The sequence below is a fragment of the Zea mays genome, chromosome 4 (genome assembly GCF_902167145.1).
Source record: "Zea mays cultivar B73 chromosome 4, Zm-B73-REFERENCE-NAM-5.0, whole genome shotgun sequence".
Classification (NCBI taxonomy): domain Eukaryota; kingdom Viridiplantae; phylum Streptophyta; class Magnoliopsida; order Poales; family Poaceae; genus Zea; species Zea mays.
The window spans coordinates 132,138,008-132,149,657 of NC_050099.1; the positions used below are offsets into that span (position 1 = coordinate 132,138,008).

General features: G+C 39.2%; 1 protein-coding gene across 2 annotated transcripts; it reads left to right on the forward strand.

The window, feature by feature from the left end:
• The first annotated feature begins 1,590 nt into the window (after positions 1 to 1,590).
• LOC103653686 (ASC1-like protein 1) lies at positions 1,591 to 6,435 on the forward strand. 2 transcript variants are annotated; one of them, XR_565642.3, is made up of 7 exons: positions 1,591 to 1,977; positions 4,073 to 4,302; positions 4,394 to 4,549; positions 4,727 to 4,912; positions 5,304 to 5,389; positions 5,591 to 5,772; positions 5,917 to 6,435. XR_565642.3 is itself a non-coding variant. In XM_008680512.3 (6 exons), exons 1-6 carry the CDS (start codon positions 1,828 to 1,830, stop codon positions 5,946 to 5,948), a joined length of 936 nt encoding a protein of 311 aa, XP_008678734.1. In that variant the 5' UTR covers positions 1,591 to 1,827; the 3' UTR covers positions 5,949 to 6,435. The 2 variants fall into 2 exon arrangements, 1 of the variants encoding a protein (XP_008678734.1); XM_008680512.3 differs by lacking the exon at positions 5,304 to 5,389.
• Positions 6,436 to 11,650: the final 5,215 nt, after the last annotated feature.

An 11,650-nucleotide genomic window follows, 5' to 3' on the forward strand; every position in this document is an offset into this window, starting at 1 on the left:
TACGTACTCGTCAACGGCATCCGCAGGAACACCGTATGCAAGGATACGTATGGCAGCAACAACTTTCTGAAGGGCAGATAGGCCTAGCTCACCGGCACAGTTTGGATGTTGAACGAAGTACAGATCCACTTGTTGCACAACAAGAACGAGACGCTCGAACACATGGCGACGCATGCGAAACCTATATTGCAAACTTTTTTTAGTACAATTGTCAAGTACGTACTATGGGCGTTAATACATGTGCGTATGAATAAACATACCTCCTCCGAAATTGTGCATCCGTGTAAACCGGTTGGGCGCAAAAGTAGTCGGCTCGGATTCTTGCATCACCACTGATATGGTCACGATGGATTCGAACACGACCGGGAATGGAACCAGCGTACCGACACTCGTTAAGTGCATGACGCCTACGATGTTGGTACGTCGCAACCTCGAGCTCATGGTCTTCATCTTCCATGTCTTGTGCCATCCTAAGAAAAATATTGGAATCTACGAACCGCTTCATTGTTGTGGATGAGTGTATGCGAAGTGTGAGTGAAGTGTTGAAGTAGTGATTATTTATAGAAGGGATAGGCTTGGGAGAGAAGCCATGCTCTTGTCGTGCAGCCGAAGCTAGACAATGGCTTGTTGAAGAAGTGTCGTGGCTTACGGTGGAAGCATGTGAATTCGTAAACATTTTTTCATACGATTCAAATATTGTGTCACGTTTTTCCACAATAATTACACACAACATAAAATGCAATGTTATTTATTTTGTACATTTCGAAATTATTAATGAACCATAGTTTTTAGATTATTATTTGTAATATTATTGATTACAAATTTTTTAGCATCCTTTGAGTACCATTAAATGGGTACAAAACAAAGAAAACAGAAAAAGAAAAGGAAAAACGAATTCTGTTAACACTGTAGCTTTAGGGGAACGAATTTAGGGGACGTTGCTGGAGACACAGAAGATATAGAGGACAGAATCTTTTAGAGTGTCCTGTAAAGTACAGAGAATATTCCTTTAGGGGACGAAATTTAGGGGACGCTGCTGGAGACAGTCTAAAAAGAAATAAACTATATTAATTCCACCTTTTGTCCCTCCTTTATTTCAGTTGCACTGATGGTGGAGGAATACTAGGAGGTATTTTGGTCCTCTTATGATTCATTTAATGTTTTTTAATATTTTTAGTCCATAGAACCAAACATAGACTAAACTTTAGTCTCCTACTTAAACTTTAGTCCTGGACTAAAGAAACCTAACGGGCCCTTAGTCTTAATTTTAGTCCTTCCATTTAACAAAAGAAGATACTGATGACTGTTTGGTAACTCTATTTTCTCAAGAGATATTAATTTCCCAAGAGAAATTAGTTTATTTTTTTAGGAAAATAGGAATTCCTTAAAAAATAAAGTTGTTAAACTAGCTTTAAATGATATAAAAACAGGGATTAATGTTTAGTCCATCTAACGGTCTAACTAAACGAGGCCTTAGCGAAAATCCCCAAGTTTTTAGAATTATCCGTACAGGTTTTCCGGCAGCGGCAGGGTCGCAGGGAGGCTCAGGCCCAAAGTAATCGCCAAATGGCAAAATAGCAAATTTCTCAAACTAATCGTACAGTAGATGGGCGCGAGTAAAACAGAACACAGGGAGAAGAACCGGTGGCAAACGAACAGGGAAAAGGGTAAATTCGCTTTCAGAGGCAAGCGCTGCGTTGCCACACAGCGGGAATCCTGCCCAGAGCTGCCGAATCGGGTCCAATCCCGTCGACCTTTCTGGCCGCCGCCGCCACTGGACTCCATCCAGAAATTACCTTCGATTCGGCCGGGGCCGTGGGAGCGGGGATGGGGCTCGGGGAGGCGGCGGGGCGGCTCCTGGCGGCCGTGGACTGGGAGCGAGAGGCCTACCCGGCGTACGACGACTTCCTCGCGCTCCCCGTCTTCGTCCTTTTCTTCCCCACCGTCCGCTACCTCCTCGACCGCTTCGTCTTCGAGGTGCGCCTGCACTCGCCGTCTTTCTTTCTTTCTTCCGTTGTTTCAAGGTCTTCGGCTCTGCGCTGGACGCGAGCGCGTAGCCTGCTGCCGAGAAACTCGCCTCAACTTTTTGCTGGGTCCCCGGGCTCTAATCGCAGCTTGTACAATTGCCTCGGCTAACCTGCTTGTCTTGTGTGCAAGGAGGCGCTATTTTTAGTGATCTCATCATCTAACCGTTGCGTGCATTGGGTTAATTTGGTTCATTGTTTTTTTTTCCTTTTTAAGCAATCAAGCTTAAATGATTTGCTTCTACTCAAGATCTAAAATTACATCTTTTCTTTTCCTTTTCCTCTCATAGCAAAATTTCCCTCTCCTCGACCTATGTTCACTGAAATATGCTTACCGTATGGGCACCATGTTTCTCAACGAGAAATGGTGGTCCCGGAATCCAGGATTAGTCCAATGCTGATGCTATGCAGCTTGCGCATAGAAGGTAACGGGAGTCCATGGGATGCTTGTTCTTTTAACGTTGGTTCTTGATATGGAGGGAGTAGCCTGGTTGGTTGGTTTGCTGCATCGAGCAGGTCCCTTGAAGAACTTGTTGGTTCGTACATCACTATGTTGGCAGCTGTTCGTACTGACTTGTTAAAAGAGAGTCGCATTATTTACATCCAATTGGCATACTATTTCTAGGATTAGTTGCTCTTTTAGTATGGTAAACTTAAGTACAGTTGGTTGCTCTTTTAGTTGGCTGACCTGTTTAGAAGGTCTTCTGTTGGACAACAGTTTCTGGAGTAAGAGATTCCTGTTTTTTTAATCAGTTGGTTGAGGATTTTTAGCTACGAAAATAAAGTATAAATCCATTTAAATGCTACAATACCTGTTGATTACGATATCACGCATGTTCCAGGTGTGGAGCGTGAGAACAGTTCACTTCACCTTCATGATTTTCTGGGACCATAAATTTCGCTGAGCTTTATATATTATATCTGTTAAAGTGCCTTTTTGGTTTTGTATGTTAAGTTTTCTGTTTTGCAATAAGGTGTTATTAAAATTTTCTAGTGCTAGCTATATGTATGAGCATTCAGACCTGGAAAGTAATTGTAGCCAGTCAGCAGTTGCATTTTAGCATTTGGACACAAGTAATGCAGTGTTCTACCATTCATTTTGGTGAAGCTAAAAGCTTTACAGCAGGATAAATTATGTACATTTATAAATACTGCTAATTGGGGAAGGCTAGTTGAGATGGTAAGTTCAACTAGATGAAAAATGGAAATGTTCATTTTACCAAAGTGTTATTAACATATTATACAAAATGATGCACAATCACTTCTATCATTTGCTTTATCTTTCAACTTGAGATATTTTCATTCCCTGCTGAAATCATTTTCATCAGTACTTATCATTCTTCTCATTATTGAGTTCGCATTTGCTTATGTCTTTGAAATATGTTGTTTGGAAAAGGGTTACATTAACATGATGTATGGCTTCAGAATCATTCAAAATAGACTTATGCTTCTATTGTCTTGTACTCTGGTCTCTGGTATTCGAATGATTTCTCTTTTGACCATCTACTCTCTTTTTTCACATTTTTGTTTCTTTTGCATTTATTTTAATCATTGATTTCTTTAGGCCACGAAGAGCAGACCTGGTGCAGTGGTGAGAGCTGTCTCACTAAGTCACCTGGTCGCCAGTTCGAAGCAGCCTCTCCGCATTTGTGGAAGAAGGCTTGCCTCAATTTATCCCTTCCCTAGATCCCACTGTGTGGGAGGCTCTAGCACTGGATTTGTCCCTCGTTTCTTATGCATTTATTTTAATGATCCGTCTACTTTTTTCACATTTTTGTTTCTTCTGCATTTATTTTATTACTTGATATATGATATTCGTTAGGTCATGATTGATCCTTTTGTATCAGGTGATCGTTTTTTATTTTCTTCTTTTTTGCAACCCCCTCTTAAGATTATAGGGGTTGTGTTGTAATGGTCCATTATTTTTCTCTCTTTAATACAAAGATCAACTCACCCACATGTTCGAGAAAAAAATATATATGATGTTCCTTCCAAAGTTTTGCATTAATCAACAACCTAACTGCTTTCCTTTTCTGTAAATGTTTTAGTGGGTTGCAAGGAGGCTTATAAATAGAAATGGACATCAGAGCACTAATAATGAAACAGAAGAAGGAAGGAAGAAGATAAGAAAATTCAAGGAATCAGCTTGGAAATGTGTTTATTTCCTGTCTGGAGAGCTTTTAGCTTTGTCGGTTACATATAACGAGCCTTGGTTCACCAATACCAGATATTTTTGGGTAGGACCAGGAGAACAGGTCTGGCCTGATCAAAAGATAAAGTAATTCTGATCCTTCCACTGTACTTTTTAATAAAAATTCTCACTGGTTTTCAATCTGCTCTAGATCTAATGGTTGTGCCCTTACTCTCAGATTGAAACTTAAGGCTGTATATATGTATGCTGCTGGATTCTACACATATTCCATATTTGCACTTATGTTTTGGGAAACAAGGCGTTCAGACTTTGGAGTGTCAATGTCACATCATGTTGCTACTGTCGTCCTGATTGTTCTATCTTACGTGTTCAGGTATGTTTCTTATCTTGAATAACTTTTAGCTGTTGTTTCATGAATTTGCAACATCATTGTATCAGTATAGGAGAACTTCTTAGTCATCATTGCTGATTTGTTAATTTCTTTTTCTAACTCCTTTCATAATTCGTAGACAATGTTTTAACTAAAATCTTCTTTTCCTTCGTCAACCAGATTTGCTAGAGTTGGCTCTATAGTATTGGCAATTCATGATGCAAGTGATGTTTTCCTGGAAGTAGGGAAGATGTCCAAGTACAGTCATTGTGATTGGCTTGCCAATGTTTCGTTTCTGTTTTTTGTTATTTCATGGGTTCTTCTCCGCCTCACTTATTTTCCATTCTGGATTCTGAGAAGTACAAGGTAAATTCTTCTGTTCTGGCTCATAAGTCTATCAGATTCTTATGCCAAGAAAAATCATCGAGTTCGTAAAAGTTTGTTTGCATATACAGTCGAAAGTAGATTGGTATCTTATTTGTTCTGTACTCAAACGGTTATTGTGAAAACTTGGACAGTGACTTCCTCTAGTCTAAAGAACATTCCTTTATATAGTCGGACAGTAGCATCTTAGACTCTAAAGAGAATTTTACTATGTACTTCCATTGGCCACACAAATGAAGGTTTGGATATTTTTTGTATGCACCACTGGAGACTTCACACCTTTGTGGACTTGGCTAATCATATAACTCAGTGTCCAAAATATATCATAATAAACAATTATAGACATGTCAAATTCTGACAAGGTACCATACAGATTCGCCCCATTGCAGTGTTGGTCTGGTTCACAGTTTCTTTGTTGTGGTGCTTGTTGAGTTGCTGTGAGGTTGTGGCCTTCATCATGTGAGTTGGTGTTGTTTTCTGTTGTAACTGTAGTTTTCCCTCTGTTCTTCTCCTTCTCAATTAATACATAGGCCTACTGTTAACCTGCTGGCTTTTTTAAAACAAACAAACAAACCCAGTTTCACCACTTCGCTTTAGAATAAACTAATTGAATGTTTCTGGATTCTTTTCACATGATCTGACTGAACCCATTTGTCTCAGCTATGAGGTCTTGTTGACTTTGGACAAAAAGAAGCACAATTTTGATGGTCCTATATACTATTATGTGTTCAATTCCCTTCTATTTTCACTACTTGTTCTCCACATATATTGGTGGGTCTTAATATATCGGATGCTTCTGAGACAAATCAAGACAAGAAATGTTGGAGATGATGTTCGATCTGGTAAGCCCTGTTCTGTCTGAAGCCTTTGGTATGCTGCACACGAGCATTTTTTTTTTTGAAAAATTTGTGCAGATCAATTTTGTTTGCTTGTGGATAAAACATAGTTATAACTTTGAATTTTACTTTGCCTTGCTTTTCATACAGATTCTGAAGGAGAAGACGACCATGAAGACTGATTGGCGTCACCATCTTAGTTTGCATATTATGTCGGTGCTAGAAGCATCACCCCCAATACCGTCCCTGAGCTTATACATTCTTTGGCTGGATTCCAAGAATACGTGCAGATTATGAGAGGACGAGCATTTGTTCCTCACGAGAATCACCGAAGCCGGGCTACGATTTCTTCTGTCTCGACTGCTCATTTGTGTTGTACTAAGTATGCATTAGAAACAGCGCTGCAATGTGTTAAAAAAGTTGGATGTCGGATATAACATTCTTGTGAGTGTTCAGACAAAGTGCAGCGGTAAATGTAGCATTCCAGAAAAAGGACTGGCTGTAAACTATATGGCCTTTCTTTCGACAAACCATTGTAAAAATTGTGTATGCCAGGATAGCCTTGCTTGGGATTTACCACAATCCCAATCAGAAACTGTCCCTTCTGAAGCATGTATTTCACCATTCAGTGATTCGCCTGATGATAATTTGATAAATTCATTTATCCAACACACCTGATGCATATTTGCTGAAAAATGGTTCCCAGTTACATATTTATCATAGGGGAGACCGGAGAAGTCTATTTTGACTATCCAACTATTGAGACCATCTAGCTGATTTTCGAAGGTGGTTTAGTATTTTTTTTTTTAAAAAATAATAGAAGTAGCTTTTTAAAAACATTATAACTAACTAAAAAGTGCATCTAAGACATCTGGTGGTTTTCGGTGGTTGAATAATAAAATAATTGAAAGATTAATACGTTTGACGACTCTTTGAATATGTTCATTGTTAATGATTATATCAAACTCATGTCATATATTAAGCTAAGAAATAAGCATATTTGATAGGTCAAAATGGGACAAAAAAGAAAAAAAAACTCGAACTGCGATAAGATAGCCCTCGGGTACCGTAGCCCATGTAAGAACAACTAATGCCTTTTTTTTACCGCCACTCTAAAATTCGCTAACACGGAGAGTCAAACTCAGGACTTGAGTGGTGCTACTCAAATCACCTAACCAACTAAACTAGAGGCACTTTCACAAAATGGAATAAGGAGAAATAAATATTGTTTGGTCGTAATAGTAGCTTGATTTGCATAAACAAGAATATATGGATAGTAAATTGGTTTTGATAGTGTAGAAGAATGAGTCAAAAATACATAAGTGAAGAAATATCAATGTTCTCCACACATGTGGATACAATGATTTCTACACATGTGGATCTTCTCCACACCTATAGTGAACGGACTGATTAATTTATTTGCATAGTACGTGTTAGCAGACACTTTGTTCTCCTTTGGAAGCATGTCTGCAATAATACTCAAGAACATATCGAAGCTAGCATCAGATAGATCATATCTAGCTTTTAACATTAACAACTTTAGTACAGACCACAATATCCTGAACTCTATGGTACAACCCTTAGACTCATTGTACAAATGCTCTTATGTTGCCTTGATTAGGGCCATCATACCTCTCATGAACAACATTGATGGATCTGTATGATGACACAATATTGCCTCTAAGAATTTTGTATCTTCCTCATCCGTAACATTTGACAGAACATGAGTTCTATCGCGTTCATTTCCTCTAGAGAAACCATGATTAGTAACATTTGGCACTACATGTTTGCTCTAGGGAAGAGGTTGTTTGTCATGTACGAAATGAAATATGCCGTCAATGTTCGCATGGTTTCTAGTTGTATAAGGCGGAGTGCTACCCTCTCCATGCTTTGTCCAAATCATGTAATCCTTCATATATCCTCGACAGGCCAGATAAGAAATATTTTGTGTTATCAAATACAACATTTTTGTAGTCCATGCATGGACAATATATGTGCTTTGTATTTGTTGTCCAAGCATGGTTCGCAGTGACATCAATAAACCTATGCACCTCGTATATGTATGGTGAATCTAGACTTGATAAGTTATAGATCCAGAATGACCTCTCCATCATTACATATAAAAAAGTAACTTAACACATATAAGCACACATGGTGAAACCCTAGATCTAAAAAGTGGCTAAATTTGAGCAAGAATAAACAAAAATTGGTAAGAGAAAAATAAATCAACCTTTCTTAGTAAATAATAAACAAACAATCTTAATTACCAAACCTATCTTCCTCTCTCTCCATACAAACACATGCACTATTCATTAAACAGCTAAATATATCTTGGATAAACTAAATTGAGAACTATACTTGAAAAGGGAGATAGGAGGGCCAATATCTAACCATCTTAAACAACCTCATTTGAGGAAATAGAGACAATAACCTAACTACTCTTCTCTCTAACACATGGTGAAACCATAGATCCAAAATATGGATAAAATTAAGGAAAATAAACAAAAATTGACAAGATAAACATAAACCGACCTTTCTTAGCAAATAATAAACAAACAATCTTAATTACCAAACATATTTTCCTCTCTCCATATAAACACATGCACCATTCATTAAACAACTAAATGTATCTCGAATAAACTAAGTTGAGAACTAAATATGAAAACAAAAGCAACCTCATTTGAGTAAGAGACCGCTAGTGAAAACATATTTGTATTCCAGTGGTAGTTATTTTAAGTGAACCGTTAATAGAAATCTAGTTTTCACTAGCAGTTCCTTACACCAACCACAGTTGGAAACGGACAATCAATTTGCACCGACGGTTTTATTTGCGCCGGTGGATATGGTACCAGACATCACGTACGGTTTGATCGTACGAGTACGAGAATGTAAAGTGGCTGCCTGCACAGACACAGTGCAGACTGCAGTAAACACGCCTTTGGGCCTACCGGCCGGTAACCGTATGATGCAACAGTGATGATGATTAATAACGACAACAGAAGAGAGGCCGTGCACAAGTGCAATGCAATTGGCACATCGCGTGGTGGCATTTTTTTCCCTCTCGGGACAGATGGAGCAGTGGCACGGTGCTCCTGTCTGTCCCGTACTCCAACAAATCTCTTTGGGTTCTACGGTTGTTTGTTTCCAGACAAGATCCATTTCTGGCAGACGGGGCATCTCGATGGCAATGGGACAGCGGCAGTACGTTCGTAGGGAGGACACGTACACCGTACATACACGTACGGGGGCAATTTGCCGTGGGCTGGACGGACGGTTGGGGATCAGGGGGGTTAGGGTTTAGGTGATCAATACTACTAGTATTATTTTATAATAAACAAATGGAAAACTTGGCAAGCACATTCTCCGATCAGAATTTACAGCAGACGATCCCTTTCCTCCAGGCACGGCGGCGGCGGCGCCGTCCGCTGTGCCTCCGCTCTGCCTTGGCCATCCTCACGGGGCTGCCCGTCCATTCCCCCTGCAACCTGCGCATTCAGAAGCCCGGTATAATGCCATGTCCATCCAAGCAAGGGCACCTGAGAGATGGATGGGATGAGTACGTAGAGTCGTTTGACTTACACTATTTTTATGAATTTAATTATATTTTGATGATTTTCTACAACAAGAAATTAATAATACACCAAATAGTCTAAAAAATTCATGAATTTTTACGGGGACACAACATATATCCACATATAGTTCTCAAAAATATTTGGACTATAAAATCCACAAGATGTTGGTGTTTCTTCCATTCCGCTCCCATTTATTGCGTGAGTTACACGTGAAATCATTTTATGTATCAAAGTTTCAACATAATTAATATTTCACTTATCATTTTCACGCGGCGACTTGAGGTTTTATTTGAATGGAATGTTTATTTGTTTTGGTAAGCTTTTTGCAATTTTGGATCAAAACTAGTGTATTTATGAATTTTAATTATATTTTGATGATTTTATGTAGAAAGAAATTAATAATGTATAGATAGCCTCATGAATCTATGAAATTATACGAAGGTACAACATATGGCCACATATAGTCATAAAAAATAATGGGACCATAAAATCCACAGGATGTCAACGTTTCTTCTATTTTATTTCCACTTATTGCGTGAGTTACACGTGAAATCACTCTAAGTATCCAAGTTTCAACATAATCAATACTTCACTTTACCATTTTTATGTGGAAACTTGAGATTATCTTCTATTAAATTATTAATTTACTTGCAATTTCGTGGTCGAACAAGAATATTTTTTATAACCAATTAATGTATTATCCGACAAGTATCCGATATCCGATCAAATAATATCCGTATCCGTCACTTATCCGCCCGGATAAATATCCGGTCCTGTATCCGTATCCGTCCCGTTTCTAACTATCCGTATCCGATCCCGAATCCGTTTTAAATATATTAGGGTAGGATACAGGATGAGCTAATATCCGTCCGTATCCGCCCGTTTTCAACCCTAACTGGAAACGCAAAGGACCGGGCGCTGCTGTCAGACCGGAGAGAGACGCTGCCAGAACACACTGGATGGCGGCCAGACACCGACACTGGGCCTGGCATTATACCGCGTCCAGAGATGTCCGGTTCGTGGTCGTAGGTGTCCACATCGCCGACGCGAGCTGCTGCTGGTTTTGAGCTTTCATCGTCCGTGCTTCTTCCTATGCTGAGCTCCTGGTCCGTGTGACCATGTGGTTCTTGGTTCTTCCTCTCATATGCATCGCCTGGCTCAGGGCCGGTCCTGAGATTTTAGAGACCCGGGGCGAAACCAAAAATGAGGCTTTTAAAGCTTTATCTATATTTTTTTTACTTTCTTCTAAGTACATCGACAAATTTTTTATATGATAAAAACTCAAATATATCAAAATAAATTCAAATATGTTTACATGTTACCTCAAAATTTTCTTCTAACATTTCTTATGCGAAGTCGTTGATAATAATGTTGATATCAACCTTGTCCAATAATTTCTTCTCAATACATAAAGTGGCCAATCCGTTGAGCCGTTCTTGAGACATTGTTGACCTTAAATAGTTCTTTAACAATTTCAACTTTGAAAAGCTTCTCTTAGCTGATGCAACAGTTACATGCACAGTAAATAATATCCGGTAAGCGATTGAAATATTTGGATACGAATCCATTTGCCTAACATACTCAAAGATCTCCATAGAAGACATTGGTCTTTCAGGTAAACTTAGCTTCAAGACCTTCAACTCGGATAGTAGGTCATTTACCTCAACATCAGAAGTATCATGTGAAGAGAATATTTTTGCAAATTTGATTCCTCGAAGTGCTCTGTGCATTTTTTGAGAAAAAAATCAGTGTATGCTTCCTCTTTGCGACTCTATCAATTCATCAACTCGCTTCTTTTTTCTTTTTTCACTACCTGATACATATTTTCTTGTTGACATGGTACTGCTGAAATTTAAGAATTAAATGATTTGGTCAGACTAAAAATCAAGTGTTGTATTTGTAGACTTCAGACTTGTAGTTGTAACACATGTGTTAATTACCTGCAATGTGAGGTGATCAGATGGCAAGGGCGGCAAGCGCAGGGCACAATCGCGCAAGGGCAAGGTTTTCGCGTGCGTTTGCGGCGGCCGGCGGTGATTAAGGATTTTTTTATTCCAATCACTGTGGTGTCCAGACAGTTGAATCGACATGGGCCTAATTGGATTAGTTTTACCTGGACCTGACCATAATACGTATATACACTGTATGTATATCTGGGTTGGGGCCCCTGGAATTTTGGGGCCGGTGCGATCGCTCCGGTTGCCCGCCCTCAGGACCGCCCTGGCTCAGCACTTTGAAGCAGAAGTAACTCTTGCAAGCTGACCTTCTTCTCGCTAGATTCTCCTGCTGCAACATCGATCCCATCTTCAAGA